The 25250-nt window shown below is 41.8% G+C and overlaps 1 protein-coding gene across 8 annotated transcripts in view; it reads right to left on the bottom strand.

Annotated features, from left to right (window-relative positions):
- The window catches only part of FMNL2 (formin like 2), a 428341-nt gene that overhangs the window by 46820 nt on the left and 356271 nt on the right, over positions 1 to 25250 (bottom strand). For all 8 annotated transcript variants that reach the window (XM_057317774.1, XM_026492780.4, XM_026492781.4 and 5 more), the window contains 3 exons: positions 18063 to 18171; positions 14310 to 14386; positions 12521 to 12614 (listed from right to left, as the gene is read on the bottom strand). In XM_057317774.1, the coding sequence (XP_057173757.1) occupies positions 12521 to 12614; positions 14310 to 14386; positions 18063 to 18171 (280 nt within the window). The remainder of the gene's footprint in view (positions 1 to 12520; positions 12615 to 14309; positions 14387 to 18062; positions 18172 to 25250) is intronic.

The following is a 25250-nucleotide window of genomic DNA, read 5'->3' as shown; positions in this document are numbered from 1 at the left end:
ACCTCATTCAGACAGGACAGGTTTCCCTGGATCGCAAGAAACCCGCCACTAGTTTACAAGGCAGGAAAAACGTAAAGATTAAAAAAAAAAAAACAGACGTCCCTTCAATTATGTTACACAGGGACAAGTACAATCCCTGGCATTTACCAGATTAGACAGCAGTGGACTCCTGGGATGTGGCTACCTCTGTCACATGGAGGCTTATTACAAGGCTAGATAATCTTCTCCCAAAGGCAAGTGAATACTGGATTCCAAGCAAGAATAGGAGAGAGATAAAGAAACAGATCTCTCCCACATGGTCTATGGGACATGCATTCCCCAAAGTTTGGGGACAATCATACTCAGTGAATCTACCCAAGTACATAGATTTGCCCTAGAACGCATGACATGCTAAAATATCAAACAATCAAGAATACGCGAGCAACAAATAGATGGTTATCTTAACAATGCACTAAACATGTCCTTGATAACTACCGCATAGAATACGCTACTTCCTAGCTTTACACCTATTCCTGGAAAATACTTCAAAATGGAAAATTCAGTGTTGTTCTTAGCGGTATACCAGTAAATCCGGATACCACATGTGTTGCTGGTACACTGTCTGGTGGGAAGGAACCCTCATTTTCCACAGCCAAAACCAAACTGCTGAAACAAAACAGAGCTACAGCTCATGTTACTGTAATTGGCCATTTCCACTCTCCAGTGACGCAGGGCTGAGGGGGAAAATTTCGTCAGAGCTCTCAACTTCAAGATGAAGGGCGACTGAGTGATTGCTGGACCACAATCAGGAACCGCCATTTTCTTCTACCAAGTGTGCTTCGGTTATGGTTGTGAATGAAAACCAAGCATGACTATATATCCCTGGCAGATGGCTGTCAGGAATGAAGAACTGGGCAGGAGCCACAGGCACCACTATGGCGAAAGGAATCAAGAATGGCCGCTGGACTACAATGAGTAGACAGAGTTTGGGTACGATGGAGGAGCTGGGGAATGAAAAGCCTGAATAATGACTCAAAAGCTCAGTCTCTCAAATATGGCCCAAGCCAGCGATGCTTTCACGAACAGGCCCTTACAAGCGACAGGCACCAACGTGCGCTTCCAGTACACCCAGCTCACTTTCTGCTTAGGGAAGCAGCAAGCTCCTTTGACACACTGCAGATTTTTGTTAATGACACTTGGGTTTAGGAAACCGATGCAGCCATTGCCAGGTGGTTATAAAGGGAACAAGGGACTAACATCACAATGTAGTCTAAAATCACAGAGCTCTATCTTTATTTTAAGCTCGTTTCTATCCTACCAACTGCCCTTAGACATGTTACGTTTCGTTCTTGTTTGTAATTTTTTGTACCCATCATGTGATTATCTGGGTACCTTATTTTCCTATCCGCAGTACAAGAAGCACTTAGCTTTTCTCAGATGGAACCACCTGAACATATATGCATAGTATGTATTACATAGACATGTACAGACCAAATTTTATATAGAAACATGAAAATGTAGAATTTGAAAGGAGACAGAGACCATGTGACTAACTTGTCACCTAAAGCAGGAACTTGCACCACAAGACACCAGACCCGCCAGGTATATTCTCACCCCCCTGACTGCCCTTCATGTTCTGTGTTGGTCTCTTCTGAGCATCCTTCCAGGCCATTCTATCCTTACTCCTTTAGGCTGGCACCCTGTGGAGTTCATCTCCTTAGTTACAATGCCTTTCTCTATTTGGATTATACACGCTCACTCACTCATTCACTCCCCAATACCTCTGTTTAAACCTGTTCTCTCATTCATCATCTTTAGCTCAGAACCAAGAATCCGACATTAGACATTTTACCACCACAAAGAGAATGAATTAACAAAAACAAAACTTAGCTTCTTCACTGGAAAAAAGAAATCCCAGATATTTGTTTATCGTGGCTGTGCTACTTTCTTCTTAATTAAATGTATATCACTTGATTAGATTTCATTCTCCTCTTATATCCATCCCAAATCCACTGGATCATCCTGTCTCCTGCTGACTTTTGTGGCTTTCCATCCATTGTCCTGGCCACAGACTTGGTCCAGGGCCCAGTCACTTACTGCATGAACTACCTACCTTCCAAACTCCAGCATCTCCCCTCTCGGGTACTTCATGCCGAACACCTGTACTCTTGAAGATTTACCAGAATTACATAAAACGCCCTCACAGATTTCCACAGAGTCATACAGAACAGATATAAAAACACTTTATAAACTGTACAGTGCTTTGTAACTATCAGTTGCTTCTCTTTCCCTTTTTCTTTTCCCTCCTACTTTACCTTCCAGTTGAGATTCTACCACAGGTTTCAAATCTCTCCACGGTGACCTCCTCAGATTCCTACTCAAGCCTGCGCCCTGCCATGCTTTCTCCTGGATCACGGACCCCAGCCACACATGTCCCCTTGCCATGCAGCACATTTATCTGACTTAACTCTATCCAGGACGGACCTCACGCCATTCTCTCCTTCTGTTCCCAGAATACCCTCCACCCACCAAACAAATGTCTGCCTCCCCTTAGTATCCTGCTCAAGCCCCATCCTCTCTTTTCAGGCCCCATACAAATAGCCCAGTTGGTCCTGAATGTTACTAATAACTAAAAACACTCCAGTAAGCTGCTCAATCTTTAACTGTTCGGTTAGGCCAGCTTTGTAGAAGGCTGAGGGTGTTGTATGAACATGTGCAGAAAGTGTTTGGTATGTGACAACACGTTACAGAAGGTTGACTATGAGCCTTCTGCTCCATGGGTCTGGGTAACAATCCCAGGGTTGCCGTTTACTGAAGTATGTCGGCAGCCTATCCACTCTAAACCTCTTGTTCTTTATTCCTACTTCATGGGGTGGACCTTAGAACTAAAGTACTATATGGCAGCCTGCTGGCACTCAGCAAACAGGAGATGATAGCCTTTCTATTTCCGTATTTGTATACGTCTTTTTTGTACACAAGATATAATCTACTGGCTCATGTTTATAACATGGAATAAAATGGAAGAGATTCAAGAACTCTGATCGTGTTTTCTTTCTGAAAACGACTGTTTGTTAGTTTAAAAGAAACCAACCAAACAAAGCCCTTATGTACTGACTACAGAGCCCAAATAAATTTGTTTAATGTGCTTTAGTTTTACAAGCATTTAAATTTCAAATGAAATCTGAGCTTGACTCACACAGGGAGTCAAGCTCAGTAAGCATATTCATTGGCAAGAACACCTAAAACTACTTTAAATTATAATAGGGAATAAAAAAAAAAGTAAGCATAATTCTTAACGTTCTGAATTACTGCCCTCTTATTGTTTTCCTTAGCATATATTTAGTCCTTAACTAACTACCTCTTAAAGTCAACCCTGTCTTTCTCAAGGCAACTGAAACTTTTGTGGGACAAAAATCATGTCTTTTATCTTCTGCCAAACTCTCCTGATCTTATAATGGTGCTTTTTTCCATGGTAAGAAGTATATTTGCTCAACAAGTTCCTAAAAGTTCCAGAAAATTTTGATTTTGTCTTTATTTTTGGAGAGAAATTACACAAAAGATAACTAGCATCTTTAGAAAAGACGAGAGAGAGCTGTCATATAAAACACTACCAGAAGGAAAATTCTAACCCTGCATAATAGGGATCTTTAACCACGTGAGGCATGTTGCAACAGATACATACACATACTGTCACTCCAACCCTTTTCATCTGTTTCTTTTTAGAGTCTGTTACTATGCTTAAATAATCTTTATGCTGTTACTCATAACACACACACACACACACACACACACACACAATATGCATACACTCATATATGCACACATAAGACATAAATCTATGTCATTTATCCTTCTCCTAGTAAACATATCTACCATAGCATTTTCATAATTATTCGAACAGCTCTATTTAAACCTAGAAGCCTAGTTAATAAGATGGTTAATAGAGCCCTGGGTCTAGGACTTAACCATTGCTTAGCACTGGACTTAATGACCACTAAAAATAACCTATAATCCAGACTTGACATTTTAAAACAATTCTTTCTATTTTCACTTAATATGAACCTGCTTTAAAAAGCGGCTAGAACAAATGTAGAATACTAAAGTATACTTAAGTCCCAAGATACAGACTTTAAAAAACAAAACAAAACAAAAAACTCCTTGTAACACACATCAGGGTGGAGTGAGGGAGAAACAGAATAGGGAGGTGTTCTTTCACACAGGAAAAAGAAACCAAGGTGACCCTAAAATAGACTTTAACATTACTCTGCAGAAATAAACGCCAGAATGGCAAGCAGATCCTGACCGGGAGCTAAACCCTCCCCACATTCTAATGGTTTTGGAGTTGGTGCTGACGTCATCAGAGCTCTCAGAGCTTTGGTTCCAGTTCTCTAATCAAGTCACAGCACAGGGCTTCCTACCATCGCATGTACCTTACAACCGTAACTACCCCTACATGTCACAGAAACTCTTCCCAAGTGCAAGTGTCATGTTCAGGGACCTGGGCCAGGCTTGGGTTCAGATCCATGGGGTCTTAAAGTGACACACAGCTCTCACCGTTTTCTTCCTGAGGTCTTCCATTGTGATCTTCCCAGAATACGCAATGAAGACACATACGCCTACTATTTTACAGTTGGCCAAGGGCCCAGATTTTAGAAACAGCGTTTTTACATGACTAAAAACAAAGGAAGCAATGCCATGTTTTTTGTTTGTTTGTTCGTGTTTGTTTGTTTGTTTGTTTAAAAAGGTGGCTGCTATGAATGAAATAGAAGATGAGGCTCCCTGGTGTATAAATTGCAGGCAGGCTTATGGAGAGAGGAGCGGGTCTAATTGAAGTCAGGCTGAAAAGCAAAGTACCTCTACAAATGCTCCTAGATACGATAATCTCATGTCCCCAGGTACCACTATCTTCTTGCACTTTTTTTTTTTAGTTCCCTCAGGCCCACAGCACAGGGAAGTCCTGTCGATATTAGCAGATGCAGGAGCAGATGACGGTCACTGGAGGAAGAGGCCCAAGGAATGAGAACTATGAATCGCAAAATCTCTAAAACAAATCTCAAATCCTAACCACACCCTGCTCGAAGTGACCTAATGCTAAGCTCCTTGCCAACAGACTCTTGGAGCAAAATGTAGCTGCTATTTCTTTACGGAGAGAGTCATTCTAAACAGCAAGCGCTTGGAGGAGATCGGAGAACACGTTCCCTTCCCTGCCTCTTGATTCTTCAGGCTACAGGGCAATATGAAGACTCTGGAATAAGACATGAGGTCTTTCCCCACCTGCCCCTCGCTTCCCACCTTGTCTCTTCCCACGCCCTCTTCCCCTTTAAGAACAGAGAGTACAGTGAGCTACAGTAACTACAGTCCTTGAAGCTTTACTAGGATGCTGACTTCTTTGTATAAAAGGACACCTTCCCCTGGTGTGGGGGGCCAAAGAACCGCCTCCAAAAAGATGTCCATGTCCTATCCCTGGTGCTCGTGACTGTTTACCTTCCACCTAACAGGGACTTTGCAGGTATGATTAAGATAAGGATCCTGAGATGGAGAAGTTATCCTGGATTATGTGGGTGGGCCCCACAGCATCACAATGGGCACTAGAGGAAGGAGGCCAGAGGGTCAGAGTCAGAAGAGGCTACGAACCAAGGAATGAATGTATGCAGCTTCTAGAAACTGAAAGGGCAAGGAAATGGATTACTTGAGAGAACGCCACTCTGTAGACTCATTGTATACATGCGACCAACAGAACTGTAGGATAATATGTGTTGTAATAAGCCACCAAGTCTGTGGCAATTTATTACAGCAGTAATAAGAAACTAATACACCTGGTTAACTCTTAGTCATTCTAAACTCAGCTCAGGCACCCTTTTCTATAGGAAGCCTCCCCCGAGAGTACGCATCCCATCTGCCTTCCTTCTTCCACCTCCTCTTGGTTAGCTGTTACTCCTCTTATAATGCCTCCGACATTTAACTTTATAAAGCCTCGTAGTTCAACTACCAAAATATCTGTTTCCTTAACTGGACTCAGATGCTCCTTCTTAAGGGTAGGGCCTATGTCTTGCTCATTTTCTTATTGCCAGTATTTATCAATGTTTCTGACACAACAGGGCACTCGAATGTTCATGAAAATTTTCCAAGTTAGCATGACTCATCCCCTAATGACCAACAGGAGACCAGCATTCACTTCCGTACAAGATGATAAAGACACAGATGATAAAGAAATAACTAGTTCGTTACCAAGGGCTCAGAAATCTTATGTAAATGGCTCCTTTTTCCTCTAGAAAGGCTCCCAAAATACTGTTTGCCCATAGTAAACTGGCTTGAAAGAAGCAGCAACCATCCTTCCTAACTCCAATGAAAAAGTTCACAAAGTTTCAGTCCTGAAGCAAAACCAAGTATTCGGTTGAGAAAAGGAGAGAGAAAACAGAAGAGGAACCACTAGAGATATATTGGTAATTCTCAAGAAGTTACAGAGGTGAATTGTATTTTCCAACGATGATCACGGCAGTATCTCCCACCTCACGTGTTCTCCTATGGTGTGACCCTCGCAATACACCACAGAGAAGTGAAGTCATCGTTGCTCCCCTGTGTCTGTGTTGGCCTTAGTGACCTTAGAACCAGCAGAATGCAGAAATGACACTGATGACTTCTGACACTAGCTCAGAAGACATGCTGTGACAATTATCACTTCAAATACCTGATCTCGCTATGTGCCTTCCTAGACACTCCCTCTTGGAAGCCAGCTCTCCGACCATAAGAAGCTCCAGCCACCCGGAGCTCTACATGGAGGCACCCTGGTTGGTAGGCTCCACTGAGCTCAGCCTGTGAGTCATCACAGCCCAGGAGCTAGGTATTTGAGTGAAGAAGCCTCCAAATGAGTTCCTGCCCCTAGTCGTTGGGATCTTCACTGATAAAGCTCTGGTCGTGAGAGAGCAGGGACAATCATCCCTGCCCTGCCCGGCCTGAGCCCCTGATCCACAGAATCTATGAGCACAGTAAGACTATGTTTGGGTCATTTATCATACATGAGCAGTAACTGCAACAGTTAATAAATGGTCCCCCCAAAAATAATTGCGGTGACTCTGCTTGCTGATCACTAGAAGACAGACTGGCCAGAGAAGAGTCTCAGTGAATCAGATTAGTTAATTCTGGCCTCACACAGTGAAATACACACACGCTCTCGAACCGTAGCTCCCACAGTCTGAGATCTGAGAAAATACATTGCTTTTCGTTCAGTGAGAGACTGAAAAAAGTGCCCTTCCCTCCATGTTGAAAATTTTTACCAATGAAGGAGGTCTTGTGCTGGATTTATAATCCTACACCCTCAAACGTCTGAGAGGTTAGATTAGATGGGATTAAACTCAGAAGGACGCTGGAAGCACACCAAAATGTCTGCTCCCCTTCCTGCCCAATTTGGCCCACTGTAAATAAAACTTGACAGGCTTTCTTAAATCAACTTAATAATGTGTAGCACGAGTGCTTTCGGGTGCCCGGTAGCTAAACCACATCAGCTTTCTGAGCAAGCCTTCTAGAAAAAGGAGAAAAAACTAATGACTACTGCCAAGAGTGCTGCATACAGGAGCGCTGGTGGCCTTGAGTGACTCATTTCACAAGGCCCCACCTCTCCACACTGGAAGGGCAGAAGTGGGAAGGAGGTGGGCCTTGAATAACCGAACTCAGGCCTCAGGCTTATTTGTTAAAGCCAGATGCTTTCATTTTGGAAGCAGATGAGAACACAGTTATAATCATTCTGGAATCCTGATGAATTCCAGGTGCACCTCCCAGCAGCCTGGGGGAGCTGGTAGCTCAAAACCCTCCTAGAGTTTTATTACAAGTATCATCGCAGGCTATCCCACTGCTAAGTCGCCATCTTTCCCTCTCATTTCAAATGGGAGCATTTTTTTGCCAGATTTTTGGAGGCACTTTCTTAAAGGCAGTTTGTCAGATATACCAAAGAATAGAATGGAAAAACAGTAGGAAGTCTAGGGAAAGTTGAAGAGAGCTAGGTCTAGGTGGAAGACGTCAAGGTTTCTAAGGGAAACTGGATTAAATCGTGTTTGTACCTCTAACGTGCGGGCTAGTTCATGTCCTTAACCTGTAAGGGTAGTTTATGACCCAGTGGATCGCTAGCTATGGTCCATGTCATTTGGGAAAGAAGAAAAAGCATGAGCAGAACCTCAAGTAGTGTTTATGGTGGCTAAGCTTCAAGGGCACACAGCCTGAGAGTCTAGCCACATTTTAGGAACGCCTGCCCGTCTTCCAGGCCTGTTTCTCTAGGCTCCTTGTCAACCCTGTGCATTTCTCAACATCCTTCCAATCAACCCTTTCTTCCGTATGTTAGAGTCAGTTTCTGCTTCTCACAAACAAGACCCTGAACTACTGCAAACACCAAGAGAGGGACCTTTGCTACCAAATGTATTTTTTCCTGTTGGGGAGGCCAAATGTTCAAAAACATATACTGCTATGCAGCTAAGAAGTATCGGTTTAGACAAGATGATAATACGTCTCTCCACATGGCAAAATTAGCCAGTAAGCAAAAAAACGGATGACTCCTTGTTCTCACCCTGGTCCTCAATTCAGGACCATAAATTTTCATGAGGAGATGTTTCAACACCAAAACCAGATGTGTTAATTCCATTTAGAAAAAAAAAATTAAGAGAAAAGAATTCAAGGAGCATCATCATGGTTTAGTCTTTACTCACCACAAATTTTTAGGCATGCCACAAACCATGCTGGTGTAAGAACTCATTTATCATCAGATATATTGAGGTGATATATGTGCTTCCTCAGGGACACCAGGCTTAGTCCCAACTCAACACCCATCTAAAGCAAGGCCTTGGGTTATATTCCTCTTGCCATCAGATATCATTAAATTGGAAGTGCTCCCTCTTTTCCTAAAGCATGTACTCCAGATATTATAAGGATATGTGACGAAATTCATTGCAAAAACACAGAAAACCAAAATTGAGATTCTGAATATTAATTGAAATATGAGAAATTTAAGGAATCATACATAAAAAGTCTATCAAAAGCCAAGAGATACCGCCCTGTAATTTACATTTGAATTAACTAGTGGTAGCCAAGTAGGACAGAGTGGATTTGCTGGCTCAAGAAGTAGAGGGGAAAACATCCTGCTACATACGTAACATGCACAGTCTTTAAACTTCCCTTTAGCATCTGGTGCCACATTGCAACAGATCAAAGCCCAAAGAGTCTGGCTACTCTAATGCCTATTACTTTATCTGCAAAACAAGATAGTGATGTCTAATGTCAAACCCCACAACCACCCTCCTTCAGTACCCCCAGCGAAAACAAGGATAATCCCATCATCCTTCTTAAGGAGACAAAGAGAATCCCAACTTACTAAAAGGGATAAAAAGCTTTAAAAACAATCTTCTTGAAGGCAAGGACTCTTTGTTGTCCCTACTCCCTAGTATCCTGGTACCTGGTATGGTGCTCTCTCTGGCATGAACAGCTCAATATGTATTACTCTCACCCAAACCCTATCTGCACAAGCATCTGAGATCATAAGTACAACTTTTCCTAATGAGGAACAGCTGGCTCCCAAATCTCCCTAAACCCAGAAGATTCCACTGACATTTTTGCTAAAATGATTAAAGAACACACTCTTGACTATGATGTATAAGAAAAAAAAAAAAATCCCTCACATAAAATGGGAGAAAAGAGAAAAGAAAGAAATTTAAGACACTCTGGGCTAACAATGGCATTATACTTAAAAAAAAAAAAAAATCAATATAAAGTAATACTTTTTCACCCTAAAACTGAACAGATAAATGGGTTGATGCTCTTCTGACCTATCCATAAGAATCACAGTTCTCAGGGGCATGCTCCTGCCCTGTCTTCATTCACACGGCTATTAGGGTAATCCCTTTGCTTGGTCTGTCTACATGGACTCCATACCTTGAGGTCAATGCACGCCAAGGGCACACACACAACCTGCTCTTGTCCCTTCTCCCCCACGGCACTGTTTCTCTAAGATGCCAATGCCTGTTCAAGGAGAGTCAGATCTTATACACCATCATGCATAAGTAATTACAGAAATGAGGCAAATTTTGGTTAAAGCTTTTAAAATTCAAAGTCAGGGGAGCCTGGGTGGCTCAGTCGTTAAGCGTCTGCCTTCGGCTCAGGGCGTGATCCCGGAGTCCTGGGATCGAGCCCCACATCAGACTCCTCCGCGGGAAGCCTGCTTCTTCCTCTCCAACTCCCCCAGCTTGTGTTCCCTCTCTCGCTGGCTATCTCTCTCTCTCAGTCAAATAAATAAATAAAATCTTTTTAAAAAAATAAAATAAAATAAAATTCAAAGTCAAAATTAATTTAGTTTGCATTGCTACTTAGCCATTAGATTTAGTAAGATTACTTTTTTTCAACAAAGCACCCACTACTCCCTAAATGGAAAAGCCATAAACAATTCTGATACCAGGTCCTTAAAACCCAATTCTACAAGTATTATCATGCATAAGAAAGGCACTCTATTTTACCTAACAATCATCTCATGAATTACTGGTTTTAAGGATTACTGACTGTACACAATTATAATTTGAGGACATAATTTGACCTGCAATATAATCAGATGCTTGTCGTGATACTGCTGATGTTATAACAAGGGTCACTGATGACTATATGGTAAGTGCTTCCAGTGTGGAAGGAAAGAGACATGGGATATGTCCAAATATGATCAAATGATGAAGATTTGGGAGTTATACTAGCTATGCATGCTGTTTCATTTTCCTATTAGACCCATCTACCTAAACATATATCTTCTAACTTATAAATACAAATTTTATGTACTAATATAGGATATATAAAAACATTCACAGATAAGCATTCATACATTTCTTATCTCTAAAGTCTCTATTTTTTTTTTTTTTAAGCCAAAGTACGAATTTAAAGATTCACTATCATTCCTCGTATTCTTGGAACCTGGATATTTTTTCACCATCACTGAGGCTGAATAGGTTAAAAAAAAATTTTTTTTTTATTCTGTCCAAGGTGGGTATTAACAAAATGGATAATATCAAAATCTTAAAGCAGTGACTGAAGGGAGGGAAACAATACCAATACAAGGGCAGGAGGACTGCTTTCCCCGCTGACATCTTGGCAGCTTTCTAGCCAATAGACACGATCATGCGTCACTCGTTAGCACCTCTGGCAGGTGGGGTAGTAAGTCCAATGAAGGGGGTAGGGCGGGGGAAATGGCTCTGAGGTCCTGTCTAATTCACTATTTCCCCGAGAGTTTCACACACAGCTGGGCCCAAATGCCATGTAAAATGGAAGTCCAGGATTAGGAGAACCAAATCCGGGTCCTCGCTCTGCCACTTATCTGGCTATGTGACCATGGACAAACAAGGTATCTGGAATTTCAGTTTATTCTTCCAGAAGATGTAGACATTAATACTTGTCTCACGTAGCCTCACAGAACCACACAATTTCATGGGTGTACTTGGCACATGCCTGCCATATAGTAGGTCTTCAACAAATATTAGCTGGGTTCTGACTCCAAAGGCTCCCAGGAAAGATGAGAGAGAGTCTGGAAGTCCCTCTGAGATCTGGATTCGAATCCAGAAGCATCAGAAATCAAATGGGATTGCCAGGAGAATGCACAACTTGGCTGACGCCCCTCGGGAGGCCTGAGCTCCAAGTGCCTTTACTTGCTTTTATAAAGTCCCACCTCAAAGTAGCCTCCAATGTCAGGCCCCTGGTAGGGGAGCAAACAGGCACTCTTCATGGCCATGGAACCCTGCACGCTACCACTAAAGGAAATGAGTGATTCTTTCAGTGGTGGTGTCTTGATACTTTGGGCCACCATCCTTGGTATATTATCTGTGTGTAATTCTTTCTTTTCTGTAGTCATTTCAGTTTTCATTTTCAACCACACGTCTGATAGTTTACTGTTTGTCTAGGACAGGATCACCTGGTTAAGATTACAAACTGCTCAAATCAGTGTCTGTATTCATTTGAGAGGTTGTTTTGTGTGTGTGTGTATGTGTGTGTGTGTGTGTGGCAGCCAGCACAGCAATGATAATACATGTGATTTGGGGAAAGTAACTCTGATGAAAGAGCTCCTAAAATGTACAAGGAGGATGCTCACGTGTCAACCATAATGAAAACCTCTGACATTTAACAAAACATGTTCTCAAACTGTTTTCAAACTGGCAATTCCACATTCTCCAAAGGAAAATGGATCCTGCAAATAGTTTTTAACTTTTCTTGGAAATGAGACACCAAAGAAAGCTTAATGCGTCCACTTAAGATATTTAGACTAAGTTCATTACTTTCCCCTCAGTGACGTCCTAGAAAATTAACTATTATACCCCCTGAGGCCCCAGAAGACATAAAAAGGTAAACCGTGGATGTTAACGAGACTTATTGTGGTGATCATTTCACAAGACATACAAACATCGAGTCCTTACATTGTACACCTGAGAACTATGTCAATTGTATCTCAATAATAAAACACACACAGAAAAGGTCAATCATTCTGTTCAGACTTCCAAATATGTTTGTGTGAGCAAACTACAAAGGATCCTACCTCCTTAAAGTTGTCAAATGCTGATAAAATGATTTCATGCCCGCCTCTGACAAGACAAACAGCTGCCAACAGTTCTAAGACAAGGGCTTTTGTTCTGTCGAAACAAGAAGAAACAAGCAAAAGAAAAAAAAAATCAGTGAGTAACATGAGGAGTCATCTGCTTCCTCCTTCCAAGATGGCTATGCTAATAAAATAGTTGCTCATGTATGTTTTTTAAAGATTTACTGAGATATATTCATATGAAAGTACATTTTTAAACATTTCCGAACATCAATGTATGCGATTTATCTGAGGTAGCAAATTTGGAAGGAAAGTTTCCCACTCCCAAAATTATTAATTACTCACTAATGAAAATCAATACTGGGAGGATTAGTCTTTCGTTTCTACCAGTGGGTGACTCAGTACAACATGTTTGAAAAAGTTTTATTGATAAGCTAGACAACTGGGAACTTGGGAATATTCAGGAAAACAACCCACTGGTTCAATTCTTTCCCTGGCTTTAGAGTCAGAGAAGTAACATTTGCCCCCAAAAGTTCAAAATCTATTGAAATTAATGTCCTACATTTCATATCTGCTAATTTGCAGATGGCACCATAAAGATCCCCATGACAATTGAAGAGTCCGTCACCACTTCTTCATATGCAGGAGATCTGAGTGGGGCTGGATTACAGCAGTGCTAATACAAGACTATTTACTGACTTGAGGAAAGAAAATAAAACTCCATCTAAAATATTTTTAGAAACTTAGCAATACAGTCTAAGTTTTCAAATACGACAGCAAGAACAGCATTGTTTTCTCATAGTAAGATCACTTCAGTATTTTTTTTTCCTAGAAAAAAGCTATTGCCAACCTCTAAATGAAGGCCAGCCTGATAATCCACAATGTCAATTATCTTAAGAAAAATGAGTAACAACTTCCCTATAGTGAAAGGCAGGGACGAAGAAGTGTGACTACCCACATTTTTTAGTCAACTAAGGATCGCAAAGTTGCAAAAACTATCACCAGAGGAAGTTTGAAATAATATTCAACATTGAAATAGGACTTATAATTTTTCATTTCATTCCATATCAGAAAGGATCTCATTTGTGATCAGATTTTTTATTTGCATCAACAAGTTTTCAGATGCACAGTCTCTACAGAGGTATCTGGTAAAAGGGAGTAAGATGCGCGAAATGCAGACTCCCTCACCAGAGTGGAAAGCCTATTACCGCAACTAAAACAAACCGATGAAGCCCGGCTTCTAGAGATAATCTGTCATGTGAATAATATAGCAGTGGCCTTTAGAGGCGAGTGACCAGAAGAAGCAATCGGGATGCAGTTATTTTTGTTTTGTGTTTGTTTTTTTTTTTTGGTCATGCCAACGACTTATGAAAAGGTCTGCAAGTGAAGTGTGGACAAGGGATAGTGGCTGTAGTTAGCTTTCAGTGGTAAGTGGTATCTTAAGTCTGCATGAAGACTCTCCTGCCCCAGTCCTAATCACCTGGCAACCTCACGCTCTTTACCCAATTTGGTAAAATTTGCAAGGATGTCAAGAACCAGGCCTCAAAAGGAGTGAAGGCTTGAAGAGAACAGTGAAGGGGTAAGTGGTGTCACCAGTTGCTCAACTCCAGCATGTGTAAAACTGTAACTCAGCTGAGAAGGAAATTCTACATAGCCAAGGAGTCCACTGGCAACCTTAATTCAAAGAGGTACACTTGGAAGTTTCCAAAGTTTGACTTGGCTAAGCGCTGACTGGCTCTCCTCTTTCCCTGGTTAGATTTACACTTGAAAAATTACAAAGTAAACTTACCTTGGGTTCTTGTTGTTCAAGCTCAGTGCGATCTCATTGACAGCATGTGGGTGAGACATGACCATGTTGAAACCATACTGGAAAAAACAAAGCAGTTGGGGTCAACTTAGGGGATGGCCCATGTTCATTTAAAAAAACAAAAACAAAAACCCAAAGATTCTACCTAATGTCATTTATACCATCATAAATGCATTTATGTCTCTAGTGCCTGAACATTTTTCTCTATGAGAAATTTTAGGAATCATGCTGTTATCGAGGAACCATATTCTCGTTCTTGATGACTGAACCCTGTTTCCTCTTCATTAAAATGGTGAAAAGGCTCCAGTCAAGTGATTCTCAATCTGGTTGCTCATCAGAATCATGTGGAAGAGTAAACAAAACACATAACCGATCTTCCAGGATACACCCCAGGTCAATTTACTTCGAATCTCAAGGATGGGACCCTGGCGTCTGAATTTTTAAGCTGACTCCACTGTTCAGCTGGAGTTGACAACCACTGTTTCTAGTCCCCTTCTCTGGGCAATGGCTCTCGGGACCAAAGAGCAGGAAGACCTGCCTTGTTCTGAGGCATGTTATTTCAATGAAGTAACAAGTTCAACAACAGGCTCCAGGATCGCTCTTGATTCTGCTGACTTGAGCAATTACCCCTCCTCCAAGCTCACTCTCAGTTCACGACCTTATTCCTAATTACACTGAGAAAACAGAAGCAAACAAACAAAAAAAACTTCTAAGAACTCGTACCCCCACATCAAGCCACCCCTAGATCCACAGCTTTTGTCCTCACCTCTTCCTAAAGAACTTTCCTGGCCATTCTCTCCACTTGAGTCTTGGATCCTATCCCCCTCACCAGCCCAAGAACACAGCCCATGCTCCAGCAACTCTCCCACTCCTCATTATTTCTCCCTCTCTGATTCATTAGCATAAAAACACGATGCAAATGCGCCCAACTGAAACAGTAACAACCACCGCAAAATCTCTCTTGACCCTCAACCTGTGTCCGGCTGCTGCCTTGTTTCTCTGCTAACCTCTATAGCAAAACTCCAAGCGCTCACGGTCTCCGACTCTCCTCCTCCTGCTGTCTCTTGCAATCCCTTTAATTAGGCATTTCATCCCCACCCCTCCACTGAAACTGTTCCTGCCAGGATCACCAATGACCCACACTTTGCTAAGCCCATGGCTAACTCTCATTTGTCATCTCACAGGACTCAGCAGCAGCACCGGTCACAGCTGAGCACTCTCTTCTCCTTGAAACACTTCCTGCACTTGGCTCCTACTTCCCTGGCTACTTCTCAGTCTCTCTAGCTTGTTTTTCCTCAGCTCTCTCACAATTAAACAGAGAGTGCCCAGGATTGCTATTTTGGACCTCTTCGCTCGTCTATCTACCCCCACTGTTGCTCTCCAGGACTCCCCTGGCTTTATACACCATCTATTAATTCCCACATTTATATCTCCTAGACCTCTCCCTGAATTCCAGATTGGCATATCCAACCACTTACTTACGGTCTCTATATGGATGACTACGGACATCTTAAAGGTAACATCCCTAAAATTTCGCTCCTAACCTTGTCTCCCAAATCTGCTCATCCTGTGCCTTCCCCATCTTAGTAGATGGCACCTCCATCTGACGGGCCCTAGACAAACACCTCAGGACCACCCTCCACTCCTCAACCACATATCCGATGTCGTTGCCTTCACTGTCAAAAGAAAACCAGAATCTAGTTACCTCTCATCATCTCTACTCCTATTATCCTGGCCCATACCACCATCAACATTCCCCTAAATTAATGTAGCAGTTTCCTAAACGGTCTACCCCCTTTTGCCTTTGCCCGCCCAAGGTCAATCCTAAACACAGAAGCTAGAATGGTCATGTTAAAGTCAAGAGTCAGATCATGCCACATTTCTCCTCCGAACTGTTCAACAGCTTTCCACTCATAGTAAAGCCAGAATCCTTTCACTGGCTTATAAAGCCCTACACAGTTAGGACCCCATGCTAACTTCAGATTTCATCTCCTATTCTTCTCTTTCTCACTTACACCGATCCAGCCAACCCAGCCTCCTTTCTGTGCTTTGAGCACATCAGACTTATTCCTGCCCCACGGCCTTTGCACTCACCCATTCTTCTACCTAGAATCTTCTTTCCCTAGAACCTCTTACCTTGCTCCCTCGTTAAAATTGCTACTATGACAAACTGCTACTTCTCCATGACACTTCCCTGGCTGGCCTATTTAAAACTGAACACACATTTTCATCACTTCCCATTCCTATTTCTTGGGTAGTTTTTCTACAGTATTAGTAACAATTCTCTGGAGCTGATCCTTCTGGATTTAAGTCTGACTCTACCACTTACTGACTATATATGATCCTGGGCACATTACTTAATTTCTCTGTGTCTCAGTTTCCTCATCAGTAAACTGGGGAGAGTAACACTACCAATCCTGTAGGACTGTTATGAGCTTTAAATTAAGTAAACAGGCTTAAAAGTGCTGGTCCTAGTAGGAAACACTCTGTAGTGCTAGTTTTATTTTCTGGATTTGTTTTTTTTTAAGTGTTAGCTTTTGTTTCATTTCCCCATCATTATTATCTGGAACACTGTATGTTTTCTCAAGTTATTTATCATCTGTCTCCCCTCATTAGAGAGTAAGTTCCCTGGGGCATTTAGTTATTAATGCCATATTCCCTCTGCCTAGACCAGGGTCTATCTGGCAATGCTCAAAAAATACTGATTGAAAGAAGACACAATGCACACTCCCCTTCTCAAATTCAATTCAGCACCCTTAAGTTGGGTCTGGATTCTAATACTGACTCGCTACCCTCTCCACCTATGCACTTATTTTCCACTTCCGCGTGGACCCACCTTCAGCAACCCTAGGCATGGATACCAAATCCTATCTTTATATTTGAATTCGGTTTTTTCGATTCTTACCCCTGGTCCCATTTATCTACCTTGGATCCTAGTTCACCCTAGATACTCCAGGCCCCAACTTTGACTGTTGCTAGAGTTCATAAAACCCACACATTAAGCTGTCTCTCTCCCTGTCATGGTGGGGCTCACCCGCATCAAAATCACCTGCAGAGGAATCTGCCCTTTAAGCAAGAATCCTCCTTCGGATAAGGATTAAGAACCACTAAGGCCAGGGGTGCCCAGGTGGCTCAGTCAGTCAAGTGTCTGCCTTCAGCTCAGGTCATAATCTTGGGGTCCTGGGATGGAGCTCCGAGTCAGGCTCCCTGCCCACAGCAAGGAGTCTGCTTCTCCCTCTGCCCAACCCCCCCCCCCAATTCCTGTGCTCGCTCTCTCTCTCAAATAAAATAAATAAAATTGTTAAAAATAAAAAAAAGAACCACTAAGTCCAACAGACAGTAATTATAACTTCTTACCTTTTTTACCATACAACCCTTTGAGAACTACTGACCAATGTGAGAGTCTATTCACTCCTAATGTTCTAAATGTTCCATTATCGCCCACAACCAGCAGCTTACTCTGTCTTTAATGGTCACAAATATTTACCAATAATCTAAACAAGTTTATGACTGTAGGGGGAAAATAAATCATGGAGTATAAATGCTAATTAAAATACACTGGCACTGAGTTAATTCTTGAGCATTAAAATGAACCAGACTCTTTCTTTTTTAGTAGAATCACATTAAATCCTGGTATTTACTTCAAATAGAAATTACACTAAGAAACCAAAGAGGACAAGATCTGAATCTGACAAATTCAGATTTTTTTATTAAGGAATCAGAACACAAACATACCTGGTAATTCATGATGGCACGTAAACACATGATACAGACATGTACGTCATCTTTCTTACTCACTAATCTTGAATTTTTCAGGGTTCTTCTGCTTGGCAAAGTATTATATCTACAAATAAAAAGGGAAACTTCTATAAAGCTATAGATTACCTTCTCAGCGTAGGCACATGCACTTAAAAAATGGGAACTGTTCCCTACATTTACCTGCACCTACATGAGGATTACAGGTTGAGACCACCACCATCAAACCCGTCACCATGAAGCTACTTCTGTGGACTGCAAGGCCTACACAATTCTTGCACTGGTCATCGTCTTGTCAAGCCAGATGCCACGGACAATGCCACTCAACTTCACTCACAGCACACAACACATCAGACTGTACACGAGATTCATCAACAACCCCAGGCTCCTAACCAGGAAGCCAAGCTGGAGCTGCAGAGGTGATCGGAAACAACATGCTTGCAGACTGCGTTTGCACACAAGAGAAGGGGTGAAGTTTCATTTATACGTAGACCTCGAATCCTCTGACGCCAGTGTAACCGCACCTTCCCATTACTGCTCGCAGGAGTCCCTGCCAGGAGTTTAAGCCTAGGCAAGGTCATACGTTAGCAACTTTGACATCAGCCTGTGATGACAGACCTCCACAGTATGCAGATGCCCCCTCCGCCTGATCCCTCACCTACAGCCCGGTGTGGAAGCTGAAACTGAGGTGGAAATAGGCTGTATTTCACAGGGTGAAGGGGTTTCCATGTTCAGACTCGTTCTAGAGACCCCACATTGCTCAGCCTTAGTTCTCCCGTCTGGAGAGTTCCCAGAGAGTGCACACAGTTAGGAAGCGGCAAGGTCAACGTGGTGCTAGGAGACAAGCTAACACCACCAAGAGGCCCCACGGGAGCTGTAACTAAGTGCCTCCAAGTGCAGTTCTCCCTGCAACTCCAAGCCCGAACTAAAAGCCAGTCTGAAAACTTGTCAACTGCTCTCCTATAACATCAATGACAGAAATGATATACAAGCCACAGGCCTTCCTTCTTCTTGAACTAATTCAAGAATTTAAAGGAAGTTCTGATTAATGTTAACCACTTTCAAAAGCCCCACAGGTGCAAAGAGTTGAAAACTGAATTGACAGGTTTGTCTGAAACTGTTTCGCCAAGCAGCCCTTTTTATTCATTTTCTATTCAAAAACTATCAAGCAGAAGATGATTTTTTCACATAAGCCTACGAATGAGCTAAATATATTTGTGAAAAGCACTTCAATATGTCACTTGCCTCCATATACCTGAATGTATAAAACTTAGTTTGCTTATGCCAGTCTCAAGGAGAATGCTTTATTTTTTTTTAACCAAATGATGTGCGTCATGATGTCTGTTTTACATGAATATGCATAGACACACGTATTAAAGAAAAGTAGCTACAGGAAAATATGATAGAAATTCAATAAATTACATAGTAGTTATTTCAGGGGATGTGATTGTAGATTTTTCTTTTTTGTTCACATCTACGTTCTAATTTTCCTATAATTAGAAAAACTTACTTCTATAATACAAACAGTTTACTATAACCAAAAGAAGAAGAAGAAGAGGGAGAGGGGGAGGAGGGGGAGCAGTAAGAAGAGGAGGAAGAGGAGGAGGATGACAAGGAAGAGGAAGAAGAATGCTTTATTCAAAGACTTCCTGCCTCATTCACACTTGGAAATAAAACTGCAGCAATGGAAGTTGGCCTAATTCAGCCCTGAATGCAAAAACAAAGTTAAGGAAACGAATTCGGGTGTTGGTGATAGTAAGCACAATTTCACCATCTAAAACACTACTCTAGGACAAGTCACTTCGCCACAGCCCCAGCATGTCTGCTAACACACTGCGTGGAGGTCTCTCAGAGACGGGTGCTCTTCAAACAACCACCACCCAGCCAACGTGACCCCAACGTCTGTGGGCTTCTTCTCTGTATCAGAAATTCTTTGCCCACCTCTTTCTTAATCTATTCTAACCTGTTTTGTATTTCTTTAATGGCACTTTTCATTGAAAGCAGTGGCTACCAAAGAAAACGAAGTTCTCTATGATTAAGTTCAAAAAAGAAAAAAGGTGGTTTTCAAGGGAACCAACTTATTGCTAAATCATATTCAGGGGCAGCAATGACTGCAGAAGATGGAGGGAAGAGGGATAGGTCGGGTCTACACAGCTGCAGATTTCTTCATCCCTTCTGCATACAGCTTAATGATTCTGCCAAAGAGACCCAACATACACATTAATGGTGTTTCCTAAGAGAGGTGAACTAACACAGCAGGCTCCCTCCTTTCACTTCTCAATCCAGTCCTTCAGCTTCGGGATTGTAGTAAGACTCTAAAAAGCGGAAATGTTTTTGTCATTACTTGCAGTAGTTGTAGAAACTAGCAACAACGGATTAATTATAACATTCTAATTACTTAGTCACACAAAAGGTTTCTATTTATTGTAGTAGGTGGGTAATCTCAAATAAACATTTTGGATCAACATTTAAAATGCACATGAATACTTATCAATATTTAAGGAACTTAAAAATATATGTCAATAAATAAAAACAATGCATATTGATTGATAGTCTATGCTTAAAAAAGATAAGCTTTTTCTCTAACGTGTATGATATTTAATCTAAAATTTGTTTTTCCTATTTTTGTGTTTATACAAAAATGGAGAATTAAAGGCAACATTTGAACTTGTATTCAAAATCATAGCATCACAATAGATTTTAAAAAACACCACTACAGAGATGCCTGGGTGGCTCAGTCAGTTAAGTGTCTGCCTTCAGCTCAGGTCATGATCTCAGGGTCCTGGGATTGAGCTGCACACTGGGCTCCCTGCTCAGTGGGGAGCCTGCTTCTCCCTCTGCCTGCCCCTTCCCCTGCTTGTGCTCTGACAAATAAATCTTAAGAAATAAAAAAATAAAAATAAAAAACGCCACTACAACCAATAACAAAAAATCAGCACTGATAGCCAAAGCAGATCTGTGGTATCATTTCTAACAACGTTTCCTGACACAGATCAGCAAATTGAAGCCCAAAGAAATTACAACCACATAGCAGGTAAAAAGTAAGAGATAAGACTCCAAGTGTCCTCACAGGGATTCAGGGCAGTCTCTTTTTACAAGTTGCAACTCATTGACAATCTGTCAGGTTATCATGTGAAAAAGCTACTGCCTACAGCCATCTGTGCTGGCAAGTTCTTTGTCAAATGTTCACATCCGTCATCTTGACAGCACTGGGTCTATATGGGTGTCATTCCCCCACCCCCAGCAATTATTTCACCAGGCGGGGTTAAGGCTCAGTTAGCTAAGAACAGCAGCATCTGGGCATCTTTCTCAGAACACAGTGGTCAATGCACTTGGTAAGCAGTTTGGTTTTTGTTTTTTGGTTTTTTTTTTTATATTTTATTTATTCATTTTGAGTGAAAGAGAGAGAGAGAGAGGAGAGAGGGAGAGGGACAGAGAGGGAGAGGGACAAGCAGATTCCACACTGAGTGTGGAACCTGAGGCAGGGCTCATCGATCTCACGACCTTGAGATCATGACCTGATACAAAAACAAGAGTCAGCTGCTTAACCGACTGAGCCACCCAGGCGCCCCGTAAGCAGTTTTGGTTTTTTTTTTTTTTTAATCTTTATCCTGTATCACTTATCAGAAAAGTGAAGGGTTTTTTTTTAATTTAATGGGAAATTTTGCTCCATATTTTGGAATTCTTATTCTAAAACAATTTTCTCTCATTAAGTAAATACACCCTGAGAGAGGTCACAACTCCTTATCTCTGCAAACACAAATATTTGCACATACTAACTTAATTTAGGATCACATTAAATCTCTTTGGCTTGATTTTAGGGTCCGTGCCATGAGTTAGCATGTACAGTCATCTACTCTTCAATAAGCATATTTTGTGGAATTTGATAATCTATTTAAGTAGATATTTGGTGTATTTGCTTTAATTATCAACTGAGTAACTTACCGCCTTTTTTTTTCTTTTTGGATAGTTCTGAATTCAGCTCCAATGTATTGGAGTACCCAAAAAACATGTCCCTGTATAACTGGTTTGAAAAGAGCCCCTTAAATGGACCCTAAAATACCAGAGTTAAGACTAACAATTTCCTGGATCCACTTAACCACAACACGGACACCTGGACAAGGCGAGCCATCTAAAAGCACGGGCCTCGATGCAGCAGTACACGTGTGTTGTGACGGGCACTGGGTGATGTATGTAAGTGTTGAATCGCTATACTTTGCACCTGAAATAATGTCACACTGTATGTTAACTAGCTGGAATTTAAATAAGAACCTAAAAATAAAAGTACTAGCCTCTGATGTTCTCCATCAGCCACAGGAAATCAAACTAAAACTTGTGTTTAAGCTCCAAAGTTGGTTTTATTAAGCAACCCCTGTTTACACTAAACCCTACTTAGTGTTAAGGGAAAACGAAAGATAACGGAAGATGCTGCTTCTGCTTTTGAGGGCTCACCCCTTAGTTTAGGAAGCAAGAGGTAAGCATATTGATAGCCCCCTGTACGAAATGTGCTCTGCCCACACTCCAGCCCCAGCCCCGCCTTCTGCTGCAAGCACACTGTGTACAAAATAAATTCAGCAGGACACACACCTGCACAGCAGGATATGGTGGAGTGAGGACGGTCACATCTCAAAGGAGAACATTTTTTTTTTGCAAAGTATCGTACTTAAAATCCCCATAGCGTCAACCTTTTTTCAATCAAGCCAGATTCGACTGACTTAATACAGACCTATTCCTAGTAAGGTTCTTTAGGCATATGAAAGTTCTTTTTAAATAGGGTTCTGATTCAAGAAGTAAATCTAAAAGGGACAGACAAATTGTGGGGTGAGTCTTATAAAGGCAGCATGCCAACTGAACGTGAACTATTACCAATGTAGATTTAAAACATACCCATCTCTTGTGATCCTTGGATTCATCATTTTTGTCTGTATTTTAAGTCTTCTACAGTGAGTGTGCGTTACTTTCCAAATAAAGAAAAAAAAAGCTGCGTAGACACAAACACTTGTAGATGATCTGGGTTTAGAAGCTCCTAAAGACAGAGGGCTAACTAAGGGTGTGATCAGAATGTCTCTTCCACTTCAACCGCCCTGCGGAGTATTTCCCAAAAGTCCTCTTAGGTGGAAAGCTGGTCCTGCTCTACCCTCATAAAGCAAAGTGTAGCATTTCTGTGATGAGGCCAAATTCCACAACACATGTAACAAAAGAACCGAGTATCATCAGAAAAACTGGACTTTGGAAAAAAAAATTCTTCTTCCCTGGTGCTGCAAATGTCCACCTGGACATCAAGAAGGAGGCTGAATACAATGATTAACAGCTGCCACAGGCAAAGGATGAAGGTAAGTGATGAGGGCCACAAAACTCCACCAAATGTATGAGTTACACTGATGCCCTTAAGGCTGCCCTGGAAAATCACAGCAATCATCAGTGACCAATTAGAAACTCAAACAGCTCAAAAGTAGTCATCGCAACCAAGTGCTCAGGTGCTGTTGCATAATCATGTTGACACATGTAAACAAGGTTCAATATACCCTAGTTGAAAGGGCGGGCAGATGAAGCAGCCTGCATCCCGCTCCACACTGTGGCCTTCAGGCTAACCCGTGTTCCGCTTTCACAAGCACTGATCATCCTACGTTAGCTACTTGAAAAGACTTTCCACAAAGACCTGAGCTTTACAAGGGATGAAGTGGGTGACTCAGCAGGAGGGATGGGTGCCTCTGTGGTAATCCAATAAACTTGGCACATGGACCATTACAGAAGTATACAGAGTGAAACTAATTGCTACAATATTTCCTTCCTGAAGTTATTATGAAACTGCATATAAAACAGAGACTATTTGAGCAGAGCCAGACTGAAGACTGGTTCACTGTGGTATATTTAAAAGGCCCCAGTGAGAGGCAGCACTAGTGTCTCCCGGTCTTCTACGGATAAACACGGCAAAGGAGCCACACTCCTGTCCCGTGTAATCGGTTTTGAGTGATCCCAGATTCTGTCAACAGTTAACGGTGTATGTTCCCTTAACAGAGGCTTAAAACTGGCTTCTTCACTAGTTCTCAAACCTCACAGTACATCATAGCTTAATCGAGGAGGAGGAGGAGGAAAAGAGGCTTGGAAAGAACTTCATTTCCATTCTGCCCCTTCTGCTGGCTGCCAGGCTGATGGTTTTCCCTGTGATTATGGAGCTACTGGTTTTCAAGGCTACTGTGGAACTAGAGAGGGAGGGAGGGGAACAGGGCAAATGAAATGCCACAAGGCCAGCTGTTCCTACCGAGATTCATTCGTTTTTCCTAAATAAATGCTCCCCAGACTGCTGCAAGACCAGCTAATTTCTAGAATTCTGAAAAAGTTGATTCTGGCATATTTTGCCCGTTTCCTCATTGTTTTTATGGATGACAGCATTCCAAGAATCCTTACTCCCTCTTTTTCACTGACCTCCGTATCAGACATTTAGAGACCATTTTCTGCCCAACGAAGTCATTCTGAATATGTGTCACTGTTCCTTTAAGTTAATGGGAGGTCTAATGAGGTCCTGAAACAATTAGGTCTCTCTGGTGACTCAGGGCAGCTTCCCGGAGACATGAGGCTTGGAGAGAACTCCCTCAGATTCCAGAGGAAAAACTAAGGGAATAAACTATTTAACGGAGGGACTGTGAACTAATGCTGGGACCCCTGGAACACAGAAGCTAAATGCTGGCTGTCCTGAGAACCTTTTTTCCCCACTTCGAGCAAGCACAGCTTTAGAGCTCTGGATGCCTGGATGCAAAAGATGGTTTCCCAGAGGCAGATAACAGCCCTGAGTCCAATTGTGGGAGCGTCTGCCATTTGTACGGGGGGGAAATGGGAGATGAACATTTAGGGATTTTTTTTTTTTTTGAGGTCTCAAGAATTTTAAGGAAATCCTGTCTTTTGAGAGGTCATTTTGACCAAAACCTTGTAGGGAAACTAACACCACCAAATTTCTCAGACTCTCTTCATCAACTTTGAGAACTGTCTGTTATTCTGCCAAGCACTGAATTAAAACTAAAATGTTACCCTAGCATTTGAAGATTAGACACTGTCTTCGAGGAACTGCCAATGAGAATTCACAAAATTCTGTGAATATGGAAACAGATTACAAAACTGAGCAGAGATTAAAATCAAACAGAAATGACTCTCAGCACTTGTATTCATTGT

The sequence above is a fragment of the Ursus arctos genome, unplaced genomic scaffold (genome assembly GCF_023065955.2).
Source record: "Ursus arctos isolate Adak ecotype North America unplaced genomic scaffold, UrsArc2.0 scaffold_1, whole genome shotgun sequence".
In the NCBI taxonomy this organism is placed as follows: domain Eukaryota; kingdom Metazoa; phylum Chordata; class Mammalia; order Carnivora; family Ursidae; genus Ursus; species Ursus arctos.
The sequence above is the reverse complement of the archived record's forward strand: the minus strand, read 5'-3'. Positions and strand labels throughout refer to the sequence as shown.